This window comes from Syngnathoides biaculeatus, chromosome 18, assembly GCF_019802595.1.
Source record: "Syngnathoides biaculeatus isolate LvHL_M chromosome 18, ASM1980259v1, whole genome shotgun sequence".
In the NCBI taxonomy this organism is placed as follows: Eukaryota; Metazoa; Chordata; class Actinopteri; order Syngnathiformes; family Syngnathidae; genus Syngnathoides; species Syngnathoides biaculeatus.
The window spans coordinates 10,088,963-10,107,939 of record NC_084657.1 but is presented as its reverse complement, the minus strand read 5'-3'; the positions used below and the strand labels follow the sequence as shown (position 1 = coordinate 10,107,939).

The following is an 18,977-nucleotide window of genomic DNA, read 5'->3' as shown; positions in this document are numbered from 1 at the left end:
TTTACTAGAATTTCTCACCATTCTGAAACTGGATCTCTACTTTCAGGTATTGTCGGAGCAAATCAATTACTACTGCCTTCATGTAACCTCGGATCCCACTGCGATATCTGCAAGACAAATCAACGACAGATGGTTAATTTTTGGGTATAATGTCAATGTTTGACTTATCTTGACGAGCTGAGCAAAAGACTACAGCACTCACTTCTGCACCAGCTGAACAATGCTTTGCGTGTTCATGAAGAAGACTTCTCTTTCAGACTTCTTATTGAGAGTCGCCGCATGGCTATCCAGGATGTTTGCAATCTGGAAAGTCAGGAAATAACCAATGTAAGCATCCAAGCCCACCAACAATGATATATTTCTATTGACCTAATTTTTCAATTTAAAGAAGCAGAGGTGGCGATTGACAGCCTTACATTGAAAAATACCAATAATCTACTTTTAAATATGTTCATTTGTAGAATCAATGAAAAATGTTTACTGATTGACCTATTAGGAATATGAATTACTTTTTAGAATAATTATTCACGGTATACATTCAATAACCAATTAGCCATCCATTTTTCTATGCTTATCAAAGGTCGGGTTTCGCAGGGTGAATCGCTTAAGCAGGGAACCCCAGATTTTCCTCTCCCCAGCCACTTCGTCCAGCTCTTCCGGAGGCATTCTGAAGAGTTTCCAGGTTTGCCCTAGTTTCTAAGTTTTAAGTCTTCACATTCAATGAAGTTTAGCCTAGAAACACTTGAGCTTGCAAGACTTCCAATTTCCTACAATACAGTAAACCCCTATATTGTCATCATTCAGTATTTGTGAATTCATTTATTTTTTTGGAACCTACGCTCCATTGCAAACTGAAAAACTCACATACAATATGGTTTAATATGATGTCGATCCACCCTTTACCACTATAATAGTTTCAATTCTTCTGAAAAGGCGCTCAACAAGGTTTAGGAGTGTGTGTGGGGGATTTTTGACTACTTTTCCACGTTCGTGCGGTCACACATTGATGTTAAATGAGACAGCCTGGCTCATCGCCTCAGAAGCAAAACATTTTTCGTATTGATGTAGATATTAGATCCATGTACATGATTGACAAAACGGTCAATGATAAAACAAATGTTTTTATTATGCCCATCCTTTAAACAGGGAAGGGTGTGGTTTTGCAATTGTGTACGTGTGTGTAGAGTGGAACACCTGCTGACTGGGGAACTGGCAGAGCACCGAGGTGATGTTGCTAGCATACTGAGCCATTTCCTTCTTGATGGCTTTCTCCACAGCAGGGGGGATGCGACCCGAGACGCTAGTCATAATATCTTGAAGCTCCAGAAGTGGCAGCGAAGGGTCACGCATGGTTTTCATTAGCCTTTCCACCCATTCTTTCAACTAGTAATACAAAAGTTGTGTATTCAAGGAACATCCTACATTCTGTGTTGCTCTTTGTTTATTTTTTCCAGGTGTTGTACGAGATTTCACCTTGGCGCCAAAGAAAGGCTCAGGGAGACAGTAGCCATTCATGACGTGAACAAGGTGATCCAGTGTGTTGTGGAAAACTCTGTGTAGTTTCTCCCCGCGTAAAGCAACAGCCTGGGTAGAGGGCAAGGTACCTGTATGCAGCTCAGCCTGGAAAACAAACAAAAATCATTGGCAAACACGCAGGAAATTTTTTACTTGTTCTGCATCTTGTTGACATTTTAGAGAAATGCTGATGAAGTAACAATAGTCTGATCTTAAATTAAAAGGAGGCAACAGATCCTGGCGGGCAAACAAAACAAAGTTAAAAAAAAACATGAAATGGTAAAATTACATTGGGCTAGGCAATAATATATAGGTTAAAGTGCTAACAATCCTGAGATGAAGGCTGATCTTCTCAAGATAGCCATCTCCCTGACCTGCTGTACTCGCGTAGGGTCATCCAGTTGAAGTTTGGCAATGACGCAACCGGGCTCTAGTGATGCTCCAGCCCTCTTCACATAGTGAATACAACCAGACTCAGCAGCGGTGAGAGTCATCACCATCTTCATTACCTGCAGTTGACATCAATACAGTCCACTTGACAAATGCAGACAATGTGTACATTCTGTAGGCGAAAAAAAAAAAAAAAAAAAAAAAAAAAAGCGTACCTCTATTTCAGCATAACACTGGCCAGAAAACACATGACCGCCATCTTCCACTGTGTACTGGATGATTTTTCCCGCTGAGGGCGATCGCAGCAGCGACGGGTCGTTCTCCTTTTCGAAAACACAGGTCTTGTTCCCTATGGTGATGCGATACCTTTTGAGGATATCATCAGTTGACATTATAAGTACATGCAGCATATCTTGCAGTGGTGCAGCTAAAGTGCCAATGGATATATTTATCTCACCTGTCTACCTCTTCCTTCATGTAGGTAGTGTAGCTGCTGCCGTCATAGGATAGCAACAAACCTCCGTCACTGAGCCGATGGACATCGACTTCGACTGTGGAGTTGTTCATGATGAGCACATAAGAGTTGGGTGACTGGCGAGTCACAGTCAGGACGTACTTAATGCCTTCATAGATCAGCTCTACATCCACCGTGTTGAGAAGTGTGTGCGCTGGCAGCACCTGCCCTCTGGATCACAATACACAGAATCTATGAGCAGTGTCTTTTTTTGTAATCAAAGTCAACACTTTGGACTTGAACTAAGAATTGAACCTAAAATTAAAAAGAAAATGAAGTAAAGAGGTAAAATGAGAATCCGAAATCTGCCCGACAAAAAAATTGCAAAACAGAAATCCATAGTTAGGGATTATCAGTTACATTTAGAAATCCTTTTTGCATATTATTTTAATGCAATATCTAACTAGCTACTCATCTGTTATTTAAAAGCTGTACAGTGCCAGAACTACTGACCCATGGAACTGTTTAATTCTATCCATTTCTATCATTTCCTAATGGGGAAAACTCCTTCAGTGTCTCCAAACAAATCAAACAAGCAACATCAACATGTAATTTGTGGATTGTGGTTGAGTCCTGAAGGTCCAGTGTTTCATGTGAAATGGACAAATATGATGGCCACACACTTACCTCTCCAGAGAATGCAGGAAAATGGACACACTGTTCCTTAAATTAACATCTGCGACATGAAGAGCTCCACTCACGAGACCCAGCATCGTGTCGGGACGCTCAGCCTGAATGAAACAGACACTTTTAGAACAGCACAGTACAAGAAAAACATCACGCGCTGTATTGTGGCTCATTTATGTCGATAGTCTTTACAACCTAAGAACACACCTCATTAAGCACAACTCCACAAGTCAATGAGACACAATTCCGCCATATCAACAATTTACCTCACTCGACTTTCAACAATTTTGTGGCCTGAGCATGTGAACTGTATACCTAATGCTGTCTCCCTCAATCATTTGGGGAGAAGCACTCAGTGGTTGAGGAAAGATCATCTGTGCATACCTGCATCTTCTCAGAGATGAGCCTATCCAGCCAGCCCGTGTCTATGCTGTTGTGCTGAAAGCTTTCTGTTTCCAGCAGCTTGATGAGGTATTCCACTGTAGTCCGAAAGTCTCCTCTGATAGACAATTCCTTCAAAGCTACCACCATGTTCCTAGAAAATCACAAATTCCCCTATGAAAATACTGCACTGCAAGTACTCCACATTTTAGTTTCTTAATGGAGTAACAACAAAAAATACACCCACGAGATGGCTTCTTCGCGGTTCTCTCCCCAAGAAAAACAGTGTCCAAATTGGGAGTCGGCAAACTCATGCAGTCCGCCAGCAGCTGCAACACTAAAGTAGCCCCACACATTTTTATTGCTGCGAAAGTTCAGCTCTTGCACTGTTCCAGAGCTCGGCTTGAAACCCTGCAATCGTAAGTGATGAAAATCTTGTAAGAACATCCAGAAACTATGGCAAGAAACTTTGGCAAAGACACAATTCAATGAGCAAGAAACATACCTCGTCTGGATTTTCACTGGTGATGCGAGCTGCAATGACATGTCCACGTGGGGAGGCGGCTGTGGATAGAACTGCAAAGTCGATGGGGGAGTCACCCCATGGCTGCATCCCATAAAGCATCCTGACGTCTTTGATTCGGTAAAGGGGGATGCCCATTGCAATCTACAGTGAGGTATAGAATACACCCAATGAAGGCAGTTGACTCCAGGTTTTTTTTCCCCTCTCTCTCTGACATTGCATTGCTTGACAATATACAGTACATACTGCTCATACGTTTTAAATAGTCTTGCAAAAAAAGAAAAAAAAGGAAAGCAAATCAAATCTTATACAGGTACTGATGATTGTGTAGCTGAAGTGCACCCCTGGAACGTTGGGCGAATTCATGTTGCGTTTTTGGAGTGACTGCCGTTTGAAATGTCACCTAATATCTCAATCATGAACACAATAAAGTAAGGCAGGAAGATTTGGGGGGGGAAATATGACGTTTATCTCCCCTGCAGACATGAGTCAACTACGCTACTTTCTCACTAAAAATGAGTCAATCCTGACAAAGATGGCCGATCAGCTCAAAAGTGACGGCTTTCCCTACAATGCCCTTCAGCTTGACTGCCACTGACCTAAATACACGCACAATCCTGAACACAACGAGTGCACACCATGTGACCAATTGCAGCTTCAACCACTCCCTCGGCAACAATGAGGTCTCTCTTGGGCAGTTAGTTGCCATGGAGATGGAGGCCATATCTAACTTAGAGTATTGGATGCACTCAAGCATAAATACTGTCTGCTATCTGACGGTCAGCAATGCCCAACAGATTGTTGTTGGTGTACAGCTTGTCTTTTTCTTTTTTTTTTCCCCAGGGAACTCACTTGCAGCTGGGCTGCGGGCAAGTTGACATCAGCCACCATCTCCGTGCAGGGGTGTTCAACCTGGAGACGAGGGTTGAGCTCCAGGAAGTAGAAGCTGCCGTCTTGGCTGTAGAGGTATTCCACCGTGCCTGCACTCACATAGCCCACCATCTTTGCCAGCTTCACAGCACACTGGATAGAGTAAACATTTAACATGCATCAAGCATCTATCCATTTTTATACTTTATTTATATTGCTTACAGTCTTGTGGACTGAGCATGAGCTTATCCCAGTGTTTCATTAATTCTTCATGTTTGTAAAATTACTTCCAACAAGTACAAGGAAGGATATGTATTTCAGGTAAACCACAGGTTTTTTTGTTGTTTTACACAACTGACTGGTTTGTCTTTTGATAAAGACAGGCCAAAGAAGATTCACAAGATTCTGAAGGTCTAACATGGCATTATCAGCACTTACATGAGTGGAATATTATCAACTGCAAATCATGAAAGGTATACCACAAGACAGCAATCCAGCATTATTGTTGGGTTTAGGGGAGGTCTGTCCCCTATTAGGTGGTCTTGTTTAATAAAGGTTTGTACCCTTTCCATATCCTCAAAAACGTCAGATGTGGCAATGGTAGCTGGCGCCTCCTCTATAATTTTCTGATGTCGCCGCTGCACTGAACAGTCTCTGCCAAACAAGGAAATGGCATTGCCGTACTGATCTGCCAAGATTTGGACCTCCAAGTGGCGGGCATGTTTGGCCAGCTGCATGATGAACACAGGGGAACCTGGAACCTCTGCCTGGACCTGCCGCATGCAGTAAAAAATATTTACTACGCTAATTCAATCATGAATTGAAACCTAAACATTCTCCTTAATTTGAACGTACTTGTCTGAAAAGGTTTGGGAAATCTTCAGCGCAATTGACTTTACGGATGCCTTTACCTCCCCCTCCTTCTGAGGCCTTCACCATAACAGGATAGCCGATCTTCTCAGAAGCCTGTCGGTAGATTAAAAAAAAGTTCATCGGAGGCCCTAAATGTTTAATTTGACATCACGCTTACCTTCAGGCCATCGTCTACATCCTGGATGCAGCCCAGCTCATAAAGGTCATGAGGAACATTGATAATGTGTTTCTTTTGATTGACTTCGGACCATTTGACTGTCAGGCCTGGGAGAAACAAACAAGAAGTATATTGGGCCTATATGTCAAGCCATATTACATATATTAATACTAAGCTCTTTTAGCAAATGCTGTGATATCAGCGTGCATGTTGTGAAAAACTGAATGTGTATGCCTCAGTGTTCCCCATTATGTATGCATCTGAGGAGATGCGCGAATAATACACAAAAATGATTTTCAAAGAACAGATTCTAGCAGAAATCATGTTTTTGTAAATATGAATGGGATTCAGAGCAAAGCATACCACTTCCACTCCATGGTAAGGTGGGGATGCCAGCTGTTTGAGCCACAATAGATGAAGCAATCTTATCTCCTAATGCCCACATTGCCTGGCTAGGAGGACCTGAGGAAGAAGTAGGCAGTAGAACAAAAGAAAATACAGCAGAGAAATAAAATCTGCGTTATGACACACACACAAACAAACATATCTTACCCATGAAAGCAATGCCATTCTTATGGAGCAGCTCTGGCAGTTTGGGGTTCTCTGAGGCATGGCCCCATCCAGCCCAAACAGCCTGTAAAAATATAAGCAATTAGAAACTTCACACCAAACAGCCAGGAAGGCAGCATTGATCAAGAAGCAACTTTATCCATTGCAGTGCTAATAGTTTTATTAAATGGATGGTGTTACCTGCACAGGTATTCGTTTGGCAATGTCCAGAATCAGCTCCACGTTGGCATAATTGTTATTATTAGTCCCTCCAGGCACAGGCACATAATGATCAGCCATTTTTATGTACTCTGAGGGCAGAGAAAACAAATATTAAAGTCAAATAGCTTTACCACAACCTCTGGAGACCATCTTTGCATGATTTCTAGGGATTCTTAAAATATGTTGTCAAGTTACGATAGCATTACAGCCCTCAAGCCTCGTTTGGATTAATTTCTCAGATAAAACTTAGATGTTAATTGAATTTGTCACGCATGTTTTGCTGTGCTATCTGATATCAAAGTAACTTTCTCTTGAATAAAATGTATTTTAAGTTTAGGGATGGTTTGGGCAATCCTCACCAGCATTGGCTTTCAGGTCCTCCGGAGTCACCATCACCACAAATCGGATTGCCCGTTCGTTTCGAAACATCTCGTAAGCCCAGCGGCGAATAGAACGCATGCACTTGACTGCGGCGATCCCATTGTTAGCGATAAGCACCTGGAGAAGCAAAACAGTACTGTTCTAGGTTGGTGTCAAAGAAGTAGTCAATCATCTTACATGACAAAGGGTACAAATTTCAAGTGTTTCGAACGAGTAAGACAAGCATCATAAGATGGCGTTATTGTTTTTTTGCAACATATAACCACGACAATTACCTTCTCAATGACCTTGTTGCCACCAAACCGTGTGACAAACTCAGCAGGAGATGCCACAGTGAAGTCCCTCTGCAGATCGATACGCCGGCGATCGCGATTTTGCTTTATCAAGTGCAGCCCAGACATGCTTGGCCTGTTTAGAGAAGTAAAAACATACGTTAATGGTAATATATAAATTAACTACGCATGGAACAGAAAAAAAATGCTCAATGCCAATGTTCTCCAATTGGTCTTCACCAGGTGTGCACTGCTGTTTTCAAGTACGTCCACAGCCACGTTTGTGGACACAGGATTTGAACCACTGGCATTTGGATCCAGCAGACTAAAGTAAAAGTTGGTGTTTGCTTGATCAACAATCCACATTGTGCACGATCCTCAACAGCCATCGCGTCACGTAATCACTACCACATACTTGTGATAGTTACTTCGTTCAACAGTTTCAACAGCAGCCACACTTCAGTGACACATTCCACATTCTTGGAAAGTTTTTATATATATATTTTTTTGGGGGGGTACTACTGTTGTACAATCAACAGATGGTGAAAACAAAATGGGTGAAAAATAGGATCTTCTTAACAAGAGGGAGCTTCATTTTATGGACAACACTGATCAGCGACACCATATTTATAAAACTCTTCAAAATAAACCAGTTCTTTGCCTCAAGCTCCACCCAAAAAGGGGTTTGTACAGGGGGAGGGACGTTACACTGAACTGGAGGGTGTTCCAGCGCCTGAGCCCGTTTGGCTGGCTGGATTTTGTGGTCTGATCTTTTTTGCATGATTGCAACACTCAAAGTTACCAGCAGAAGAACAAAACACTCCTGCTGTATTAACTGTTATTTAAGGCCAACTGAGGAGCAAAAGATGTTGTACTGAGAGTGAAAATCAAGATGTGGGAGAAGGCAACACCACTATTTCCACTTTTTATTGCAGTTGCATTTCCCTAATAGTGCCTCCACGAAACAAAACTGGTCATTCTACCGAGATGTGAAATCTAACTCTAAAGACCAAGGCACTAAAGGGAATTCAACCACAGGTGCTAAAATAACTATCAGAACATAAAGAGCCGTTTGCTTATCAAAATGAGTAGCACCATTAACAAAGCAGATGGAACATTCATAGATGTTTTCTCAACCAAGATTCAAGAAGTCTACCCCAACTTTCCAACTAAGGGAATACAGAGAGACTCTTTTCAGCAGCGAGTAGCCAGTGAAACCACATTTTTCACACATACTCCAAATCGAGCAGACCACAGGCGTGAAACTCCCGAGTGAGCCCTCACTAAAGATCTTATGTTGGAAGCTGGAGGCTGGATTTTAATTCTCACACTGGTACTGTAAATAGAGCCCAAATTATTCCAGGCTGCTTAGTGCAGAGTGAAGCAATTACAGGAAACTGAGGAATAATAATGGCAACACGTCCTCAAACCGTAATTGATTTTAATGACACCTTCAAAAATTGAAATAGAATATGTATTTCTATGCCAGCACTAGTTTAACTGTTTTAGCAATTATACCATAAAGACCAAAACAGTTTCTATACTATATAATAGGAGAATCCAACCAGAATGAAATCTGATAAACAATATCAACAGGGCTCTCGGATTTAAATGATCATGATTAATGTTCTTGCTTGGAAAAAAAAAACATTTTCTTGAATGTTGTTACAAATAAATCAAATTGAGAAATAGAAAAGTTTCAAAAAAATCTGACCAGTATTCAAAACAAAATAAAGTGGATTATTTATAACCAGTATCAGAAAGGGACAAGCCGAAAGAAAGTTGTGGTTTCTAACCTCAGATTGTTGTGCATGGAACCATCAAGGTGCTCAAAGCTCATGTCATTTGTGCTATCAGAGCTCCCAGATGATGGTGACAAAGAGCGTCCCTCCTTCTCCTCCATCTGCACATCCGGCTTCCCTTGAACTTCATCTTCAGAATTATCCTCAGACACCGATCCCACAATGAAGTGGGGGTGTGCTGCCGCTATAACTGGGGGCTTTTTGGCAGCGTCTTCCGGCTGTGCCATTGCTGGGTGACACGCACAGGCTGCAACTACTGGACATGGAAGAGGGCAGCACAAGTTATCAATGACAGTCAGGAGTCTGAACATCGGCATACAGTTGGCTGGCATGACATGCTGTTTGTCTGGTCAAAAAAAAAAAAGACAGTACAATGATAACGCAATAGTTGTTGCAACACCATAACCCAGACATGGATCGTCTGACTGGCGTCCAACTTTACTTCAATCCATGTAGACGAGGGGTTATTTTTCTTCACCGTCTACGCTTTCAACAGTCCATTGCGTATGTTAAAATTCAGAATTGACAGCCTGCGTCATTTGTATTATACTCTTAATTTACTACAAAGAGTGGCAAGGCAAGAGAAGAGCAGAAATGAATTTGTTTTCATCACTTACATCCTTGTTTCCACAATCACATAACGCTAAAACTAGTTGCAAAATTTCTATAACATATCAGACACAGCAGCAAGTTGCGCGAATCACAATCGTTTGACACCCGTTTGCTTGGCTATCAAGATTATCTTAGTAGAGTTGACTCTCGTATCAGTTCTGCATGTGGAAATGTTATTCTGCTTCTGCTAAATTCTGATGAGGATCATTCAAGTCGGAGGCCCAGAAATCCAGAGAAATCCTCTTGACTTTATCACCAGGCTGTATTTTAAACAAATGAACATGTCATGAAGAAGAAAGAACGTATTTGTTTTGCATATCTACCTACACTGACGGATTGGTTTTAGCATGTAATAAACCAAAATGTAACAGGAAGAATGCCAAAGTGACTCTTGCATTTTTTGATATTTTTTCACACCCCTTGGGAGAAAAAGAATGAATAACGTTGATTATAGCCCACTGAAACATATATATATTTTTTAAATAGTCTCAGGAAACAACATTGCTTATAAAATAGCAAATAACGTTGTAGTAAAAGCATTGATGCACACGGGTACTGATGCTTTCCACCTGCAAACGACAGTTGCAACGGTTCCCAAAGAAACCCTACTTTACTATATAAATTGCTAAACATATTTTATACGCTATTCATACACGTGGACTCCACATGTAATTTTGTGGGAACTTGTGGCCATCGGTGGTCTCCAACTGAAGTCAGAACTTCCTTTCCCTTCCCTGCAACCAGGCTGCTGGAAGGACCAGAAAAACGAGCAGAGCACTGCTAACCACACAGACTTGTTATCAAACCGAGGGAAACATCCCCGAGATTCCGAAGACCATTCAAATATGCACGGAATTAGCAAAACCAAACGAAGTTTAAAAAAAAAAAAAAAAAAAAAAAAAGGACAACCTGTCAGGTAGCTTTTGTCCAAACTGTCATCTCTGGTATAGTAGCTCATCTTTGCATTCTTTTGCAAGACACAAAAGCACATTTGGGCTATAAACTTGCTAGCTAGCCGACAAAAGCTCATTTTAACAGCCGGTGTACTGCGAAAGGTATTTTCTAGACGCATTCGGGAGATGATGAATGACGGTCATGGCAGGTCCGACAACATTTTAAAAACTCTTTAACGTCCACTCACCGGAGGAGATGAATCGGCACGCAATTCTGAACAGTTCAGTTGAAGAGCTCAATTCATGACTGTAGTCTGGAAGACAAGTCTATGTCCGTAGTGAAAATCACGTCATGATGAGGTCACAGTTGCCCGTTCAGTGGCTTTGAACAGCAGAGTATGGGGTGATGTGACGACGAGACACAACCAGGTTACTTCTGTGCATTCCCCTCTAACCCCAACTTCCGACATAGAAACGCGTGTGATAGAAAAAGCAATCGCTCCACATCCAACATGGCTGCTAGAATTCCGCGTGCGGGTATGAAAACAATAGTAAGATCATTTCTTTGGCACTACTGTACAGTATATTTTGTCATAATGGGGTTTCCAATAATTATATATGCTATACAAACTAAAAAAAAATACCACGTTAAAATATTTACCCAAAACAGGACAACACCTGTAACCTGAGAACATGGTAAAGACAACAATACAACTCAATTATTTCCTCAAGAAGATCCATCAAAATCTTTTTCATTCTAATTTAAAAAAGAGATGAGTTTACTGTATTCCGCTTGCAATTCGTGCAATGACGCTGTAGCCAGATCTATATTTTCTAGCTCTAGAAAGTGTTCATTCCGAGAACCAATGAAATATGAGAAGTGTTCCTATGGGCGGGGATAGGAAGACTTCAGAGAGGCTCTCCCGGAAGTGGTGGCAGCACGTGCCGGAACAAAGCCATAAAAACGCTACAAAAACAAAACAAAACAAAACAAAACAAAACAAAACGTTTCACTGAGTTAAAGTAGAAACACTATATTTTATAACAGCCTGGGTACAATGGGAATCGGACTCTCACAAAATTATTTTGTCAAGGAAATGTAAAATTCTTAAAGTCGTAAAACGGAGTTAATAAGAGCCCAGATAATATTTTATCATTTAGTAACAAGAACCAGAGTTTATGGTGATTATTAAATTTTATATTAAAACATTGTTATTGAGAAAAATAAAACGCATTTATTGCCTGACACGTAACCTCGTGTTTTACAGGTCTGCACAGCGTCAGTACTTTTGTAATCCACTAGATGGCTTTAAAGTTCAGAACAACAACAACATTCAGATTGGGTTTTTAGTAGAGTTCATTTTTCCTAGGCCGCTTATCCTCACAAGGGTTTCTGGAGTGCTGGAGGCTATCCCAGCTAAAGCATACTTCTGATATTATAATTCTCATATATCTGAATTAAGTCAGCAAAATATTTGAAATCCTCCTCAGCGTAATGCACATCTGCAGACTGTATCCTTGCTGACTTTTGGCAAAAGGCAAACTACACCCTAGCCTGGACTGATCGGCAGTCAGCAGGAAACACAGACAACCATTCACCCTCGTTTTTACCCCGTCACATAAGTGGGAACTAAATAAATGCTGACTGCACAAAAGTCAGGCTAAGCGTACATTTTATATATATATATATATATATTATATATATATATATATATATATATATATATATATATATCAAAGTCAAGTAAAATCAGTAGTGGGCTGTTCTATTGTTTTATATAAAGGCAGAATTATATCTAATTTTATGGCTGGTGTTTGCACAAAGTGGTTTTGTCCAAACAGAGGACAGATGAAAGACATGATTTCATTCCATCCCTCTGTCAGGTTTTTACGGTGAGTGCACAGTTGGAAAAGCCATCACCAATTTCAGCCCCGAGTCTTTTGTTTTGATCCTAGAGTCCTGGAACACCAGGTGTACGTTAACTGTAGGCCTCTCCAATCCCCTTACACCTTAAAACCCACCAAATCTCCCCAGAACTGTAAAAGTTTTGTGCTGACGATCAAACTTGGCTGTTGACCTGCTTGCCACGTCTTCCGAGCCAGTGGACATGTTCTCTCAGTTTGTAGCCCTGCTCAGTCAAGAAGAAAATTCACACAACAGTACATGCAAGGGAGTGTTTCCAGTTCAATTTTCCTCTTGGGGGACTACCTGACCTCTTGGCGCCAAGGACTCCAATTGTGTGTGATGCCTCCATGAATATTCTGTCCCAACTTGAACAAGAGGCACAACAAAACGTGTGCACTTTCATAACAGATACTATAAATTATTAACGAAGTGCACATATCGCCATTTCTACTTCTATATTTTCAAACAGGCAATAATTGTGTATGTCAAATGAACGTTACTGCATATGTAGTGGTGCCTTCATTACGTAATTTGCCAGAAGGCAGCAGTGCTTTTGTAGACAACAACATGATACTGTATGTGAGTGTTTTTATTTTATTGGTGAAAACACGAGAATCCTGAGTTTGCCTATGAGTGCATAGCGCTGCTGAGCTACATTAAAAAAAAAAAATGCAAACGTGTACAGGTGAAACAGGTGAAAAAATGTCCTCACAACTTTGGCAGTTTTAATAACGGTGACTAACAGAAAACGTTTGAAACGTTCCTTACAAAATCATATTACAATGTGGAATTTCAAAACAAAAGCAAAAGGCAAAAATCAATATTTACATGAATAGGTAGGTTTCAACCGTGTCATTAAAATTAGGAATAGCAATATCACTGTACTACAAATAGTCCCCATATTCCCCATCAGTGATTGCTAGAAAATAATCAAATCATGTGAAAATATTTGTGGAGTGCTATAAACAGCCTTGACCTCAGCGAAACAAAACATTCTTCATGAGAAATGTGCCATTAAATATCAATCAGGTTATTTCTCACTGTGATATTTTAACAAACATTCCCACGGGAGACACGCAATGATCTTGTAGAACGTTTTTATGATAAACTAGTGCTTGTGATTATATTGTGATGTTTAATTTGGAATGATTTGTTGACCTGGATTTTCAATGAAATATGCAATGCAGATCTCAACAGGTTTTCATGACTTGAAACATTCAGAGGTGTTTAGAAGTTATAAAGAAAGTGATTTATCAAACATAACATTTTGTAAGCTTTGGAGTCCATCAGAGGAAACGTGACCATTTTTAAGTGAAACAGTCTGCTCGCTTCTGGCCTTGTTATTGTTGTGATTATCAGACATCGGACTGGGCTCTTGGCTGTACAGCTTGTACTGCTCAAATTTAGTCGAGTTAGAAGTCGCTGTCGGCGGCTTTTGGCCCGATATGGCAGCAGCTGGGATCTGATAGGGGCTCATCCGCAACCACGGCAGGGAGCTGTGAAAAGTGCGATTTCTCAGGAACGCTGATGTCGTCGAACCAGTTGGGAGAGCCGCAGTCATTGCAGCAGGTGATGTCAAGTAGCTCCATGGGTATGTGAGCAACCCTCCAAAGGGTGGTAGTGACAGCCCCTGTTTATTGAAATAAAAGTTACAAATTACCATTTGAAAGTCTTATCATTCAAAAAAAAAAAGATTGTTCAGCCAAAGTATCTCTTTTTAACTTTAAACATTCATTGCTCACAGCGCTATAAATAATAATTCGAGTTCAAGATGCGTGAGAAAAGTCCCAGGACTGGTGTAGTCAAATATAAACAAAGTGCGTGCTTCAAATCCAAACTGCATGTTTTCCCGTTCAAAGTAATGCTCCTAGAGTCAAAGACACGTTCCCAGGCGCCGGGCAATCCTGGAAGAATTCTTCCAGGATCTTTACGCCCATCTTGATGTCTTCCCTATCTACAAAATGGGGGGCTCCTTGATGACCTCTTTGAGCTTGCGAAGGGGGGTGGGGAGGACATCACATGGACCCATGTCAGGTAAGTCGGGAGGTCTCTTCAGTGCTCTTCTTGGCCAGCAACAGGGCACCGTGAGCAAGTGTTGTCATGGTGAAGCAGTGGCACAACTCTCGCCTCTTGTCACGCTTTGAACGAAGCAAACGCCACGGGATCTCTTTTGTGTGCTGCTTTATCGTATAGCCCAAATTGAAGGGGGAAACGTGTAGTTTGTAGTTCAGTTTTGAAAATCTTTTTTCACACCAGTACCCGAATGTTTCCAACACACCTTGAATCTGATAAAGATGGATTTCTAGCATTCATCTACACCTTGGGAATTTCTGAAATATCTGAGTAGATTCTTATCCCTTTCAACTATTTGTGTGATCTGCTTTTGAACAAACGTGGCGTTATGTCAATATTCAATCCATACTTGAATGGTAGCAAGAGGGTACCATCGTCAACGTACCTGTGGCACCAACACATGCTGTGACAGGTGAAACATGAACGGAGATGGTGAGGTGATGTTTTGAGAAGATACACCTGCGTGTTCTGACTCATTTAATCCCAAGCAAGAGGAAAACAGATGTCCCATAGATGTGGAGTGAATAGCACCTGTCTTCACTGACAACTGTCCCTGGTGAAACAGCAAAGGTGGTCCAAGCTCAAGACACTGCTGGCTGTTTGAGAGAGCCGCAGTCTGAAGCGACGATGAGCTCTGTGTTTCCACTAACATAGGGGGTGTGCCATCTTTTGTTTGACTCTTGCACCTTTGGGAGGATTCGTTCTCCATGAAGAACTTCTCACGTGACGTCGCTGGCTCCTTCTTGTCCCTCTTCGCCATCCGCCGAGATGAAGATGCAACCCGAGAGCCGCAGGTTTCCCCGGCATCCTCACCTTGTCGATCCATATCTGAATCGCTTCCAGTGTTGTTCTCATCTGTTGGGAGTGATCGCGAGTAAAATAGTTGCAGCACATTTCAGCCTGTGTTGATTTAATTGCGGCTCGGTCAGAGTGCGTACAGTCAGTGAAATGTTTTGGAGAAAAGAACGAGACAAGTGTGCGATTAAATTCAAGGCGCCAGATTTACAGCTTGGGCCCTTCAAATTGAATCCCATTTGTTGTTGAGGTCTGCGTTTGAACAATTTTCTCCTTGTGTTGTGCTCTTCATCTTACTGGCCCCAAAAACTAAATCATTCATGTTACTGCAAACACACTTGTTGACACCGGGCCAGACTCGCGTTGCACGCGATGCCTTCAGCTATCGCCTCCTAGCCCACGTGTGAAAATGACACATATCCAGTGAAGGAAAGAATATTACCATGAATTTGAAACATTCTAAACAAATTAAGAAATCTTTTTTTGTTGTCTTTGTCTTACCAAATTCTACAGTGAAGGTAATTAAAAGTTCAGAGACGGGATGGACATTGTATTATCGCAAGACTGATGGAGTGATTCAGTCTATTCTGTGAAATGAATTGTCTTGAAGCAACAAAGGCAAAAATGAGAATAGGTGCTGTGGATTCAGTTTCACGTGGTCGAAATGAACAAAAACATGGCAAACTATGGGAAACTGTTCTTCACATGCTATCAGGAAATTCTGTGGGCATCTTTAGTCTGTCAAATATGAGTTTGGTCCTCGTAACAGGATTTAAGAACAATCTGGTACTGCTGCTGCCATTTGAAAAAATATCCATGCACTGACCTACAACGGACCTATTTAGGGCAACATGCATGGTAACAATAATCCGCAACTGAAGGATGCAAATTCAGTGACTTATTCATGTCTTGCATACTATTTATAAATTAATCAGTGGCTGAGCGACTTTGTGTTCATAACACATTAGTGTGTCGTGCAAAAATTCACACAACAACCCTGCTCAGAAACAAAACTGTCATTGTGTCACCTTCACAGTTTGGCGTGGATGTCACAGGCCATGATTCCCCAGGAGAGCGAAACGGGTCACCGGTTCTGGGCTGTTCCCATGAATCATCCGAATCAGCGCAGTCTGCTTTGTTCTCATCCGGCGCAGAGATATTTAAAGGATTGTTCCTGCGGATCGCAAACTGAGATGAGGTCTCCGTGAGGACAACCGAGGCTTTTGCACCGATACAAGTCGGCCTACCTTTTTTCCCGTCTTCCATTTCCCGTGTCCCTGAATCCTTTGGCAAATGGGTTGTTGTCAATTTTTAGCTGTGTAATCTTGCAGAACATATGACAAATTGCTAGTTATTCATTTGGAATATCAGAACACACACAAAATACAGGTTGCATGAAGTCCGCAATCTTTGAACTGCTCAGAACAATGTGACGACTTGCGTGTCGTACCTTCTCATTTTGATACGCGGTGACGGCAACAAACTCCGTCTCCGGGAAAACGTAGGTCAAAAATGTGCTGTATGGAAGTTTCATGATGTCGTTGGCTCTCACAATGTGAAACCTGGGCTGGTATTTATGCATGGAATTTAGAATTGTCTAGGAATGTCAAGACAAAGAAAGCCATTTTAAACCTGATTCCAGTCATTGGTTCTTTATGTGAACATTACAAGCGTCTACTTACAAATCCATGTTTATCCGATATATTGTTGGTGAGTTTGAGTTTGTGGAAGGCAACCGGCTTGCTCATCCACTGTTCTCCCTTGGACGGACTGTCGGGATGAATGTACATGCGCTTTGGCATCTCTGGGTCGGCTTTTCCGGCTACTATCCAGTGGGAGTTGTGGAACTTGTAACGGAAGTCATCAACTGCAACAATGTCCATTAGCAGGATGTATTTGGACGTTTTATCGAGGCCATCAACCTTCACTTTGAAGGGTGGGAACATCCTCCTGTAAGAGATGATGAGTAAACATTTTTTTTAATGGAAAAAGTAATTACAAAACTTCAGTAAATATTGTTAAATTACATTTAAGAAGATTTTTTTAATTCCATAATTTAAATTTGGCGTGAGATTTTATTGTCATCTCTGTCACCCTGTCTGCGCTTGTGTCACGTATTTGTCACAGTCTTCTTACTTGGTTTGGCACTTTTTGTTTCTCCTCTTTTATTCCCATTAAACAGAACTTTTTTTGACGGATGATGTTTTGAAAGTTATCGATCGGTTATTTGATCAGCTCCAACATTATGATTTAGCCTGCAGAACAAACAAATAATAATAATCCGTTTTGGTTGACAACAATGTTGAGTATAGTGACTGGAGTTTGCGGCGAGTTTAAACTGCGGCATGAATATTTTTAGGCTGGCATGAAAATGAGGGAAGCCAAATATTTCCACAGAGCTCGCGTTTTGATGCAATTGAATAGGTCAAATCATTAAATTGCCATTCATATCAGATTTCCCGCTTCTCATGAATTACATCGGATTAATCTCCTCTTGACCACTTTGCACCTCTCACCTTCCAGATTTGGTAATAACCATTTCCGTGCCCATTTTGTGGAACTCGTTCCATAAATCCTGCGATTCCAGCGTGACTTTAGGCTCGTCGCACAAGAGGTCCGGAGACTGAAGGTTTTTCAGGGAGCGTAAGTGGGCTGCCTGCTGCTGGTGCTGGTGCTGCTGCTGCTGCTGGCGGGTGAGTGCTGCGTGCAGCCCCTCCTCGGAGCCCACCTGACGCTCGGGCTCGACCTCAGCGGGGGGGCAGGGTTGTGCGGCCGACAGAAAGGCTGGAAGGGGCAAAGCAGCCGATCGCTGAACTTGGAAAGGATAATAAGCCATGGCCAGCGTGCATTAAGGTTTGCCTCCATCAAACGGGGCAATCGTGGTTCGGGCCGCCTGCCCAGGACGCACGTTGCCGCATACGCCCCAAAAGTGGGGTTGTTTGGAGAGAAAGAGACACAGAGAGAGAGATGGGGGGAAAAAACATCCACGAGTTCGTAAAATCCAGGAAGGCGATTGTTAATAAACTCCAGAGAAGCTCCAGCGAGGACAGCACAGTTGACTAAACACTGAAATAGCTCCAGAAACTGAAGTTGTGTGCTTGTATGGGCGGAGTTTAGCTGCCTGGACTGCAGGCACTTCAAGACTTTGGAGACTTGCTTGGGGAATGTATTATTCACGATGATTGTGTCACTCTTTTTTTTTTTTCTCCAAAATGCTTATCCACACACACACACACACACACACACACACACACACCACACACACACACACACACACACACACACACACACACACGCACGCACGCACGCACGCACGGGTGGTTATGGAAAGACATTTCTGGAGCTTTTTTCTTGCGATTTCCTCCTGGTGTTCTGAATTGTTCATGCATGGACTATTACTCTTTGTTCTCACTGGTAAAACAATGCAGCAAGTTGTAGAATGACGAGGACACACTAGTAGAACGATTGTATTCCTATGATGGGTTTTCCTCACTACTACCTTTACTTCTGTATTACAATTATTATTATTATTATTATTACTACTATTATTAGCAGGTAACCAGGTGTACCCTGCTTCCTGCCCGACGACAAGTGGGATTGGCTGCAGCGCTCCCGCGACCCT

The 18,977-nt window shown here is 41.8% G+C and overlaps 2 protein-coding genes across 10 annotated transcripts in view; both read right to left on the bottom strand.

Moving 5' to 3' along the window:
- Positions 1 to 11,392, bottom strand: part of acaca (acetyl-CoA carboxylase alpha) — a 30,750-nt gene extending 19,358 nt beyond the window's left edge. For 4 of the 7 annotated variants that reach the window (XM_061802933.1, XM_061802937.1, XM_061802934.1 and 1 more), the window contains exons 1-22: positions 10,830 to 11,391; positions 9,071 to 9,332; positions 7,278 to 7,410; positions 6,981 to 7,119; positions 6,601 to 6,710; positions 6,403 to 6,484; positions 6,214 to 6,312; positions 5,851 to 5,957; positions 5,676 to 5,786; positions 5,384 to 5,593; positions 4,803 to 4,973; positions 3,933 to 4,094; positions 3,675 to 3,838; positions 3,431 to 3,581; positions 3,047 to 3,150; positions 2,363 to 2,590; positions 2,121 to 2,271; positions 1,890 to 2,024; positions 1,474 to 1,620; positions 1,195 to 1,383; positions 203 to 303; positions 19 to 107 (exon numbers count right to left, since the gene is read on the bottom strand). In XM_061802933.1, the coding sequence (XP_061658917.1) occupies positions 19 to 107; positions 203 to 303; positions 1,195 to 1,383; positions 1,474 to 1,620; positions 1,890 to 2,024; positions 2,121 to 2,271; positions 2,363 to 2,590; positions 3,047 to 3,150; positions 3,431 to 3,581; positions 3,675 to 3,838; positions 3,933 to 4,094; positions 4,803 to 4,973; positions 5,384 to 5,593; positions 5,676 to 5,786; positions 5,851 to 5,957; positions 6,214 to 6,312; positions 6,403 to 6,484; positions 6,601 to 6,710; positions 6,981 to 7,119; positions 7,278 to 7,410; positions 9,071 to 9,303 (3,016 nt within the window). In that variant the 5' untranslated portion in view covers positions 9,304 to 9,332; positions 10,830 to 11,391. Of the gene's footprint in view, positions 1 to 18; positions 108 to 202; positions 304 to 1,194; positions 1,384 to 1,473; positions 1,621 to 1,889; positions 2,025 to 2,120; positions 2,272 to 2,362; positions 2,591 to 3,046; positions 3,151 to 3,430; positions 3,582 to 3,674; positions 3,839 to 3,932; positions 4,095 to 4,802; positions 4,974 to 5,383; positions 5,594 to 5,675; positions 5,787 to 5,850; positions 5,958 to 6,213; positions 6,313 to 6,402; positions 6,485 to 6,600; positions 6,711 to 6,980; positions 7,120 to 7,277; positions 7,411 to 9,070; positions 9,333 to 10,829 lie in introns of all 7 variants that reach the window. The other 3 variants (XM_061802932.1, XM_061802935.1, XM_061802939.1) reach the window with 2 other exon arrangements.
- A 1,685-nt stretch (positions 11,393 to 13,077) lies between these two features.
- LOC133492215 (T-box transcription factor TBX2b-like) lies at positions 13,078 to 18,469 on the bottom strand. 3 transcript variants are annotated; one of them, XM_061804288.1, is made up of 7 exons: positions 17,872 to 18,467; positions 17,038 to 17,305; positions 16,806 to 16,952; positions 16,603 to 16,679; positions 16,384 to 16,529; positions 14,946 to 15,415; positions 13,078 to 14,117 (listed from the first exon to the last, which is right to left on the bottom strand). In XM_061804288.1, the coding sequence occupies exons 1-7, from the start codon at positions 18,189 to 18,191 to the stop codon at positions 13,722 to 13,724; spliced, it is 1,824 nt and encodes a 607-aa protein (XP_061660272.1). In that variant the 5' UTR covers positions 18,192 to 18,467; the 3' UTR covers positions 13,078 to 13,721. The 3 variants fall into 3 exon arrangements, with proteins under 3 accessions (XP_061660272.1, XP_061660273.1, XP_061660274.1); XM_061804290.1 differs by lacking the exon at positions 13,078 to 14,117 and having other exon boundaries at positions 14,954 to 15,113; positions 15,247 to 15,415; positions 17,872 to 18,469; XM_061804289.1 differs by lacking the exon at positions 14,946 to 15,415 and having other exon boundaries at positions 13,756 to 14,117; positions 17,872 to 18,469.
- Positions 18,470 to 18,977: the final 508 nt, after the last annotated feature.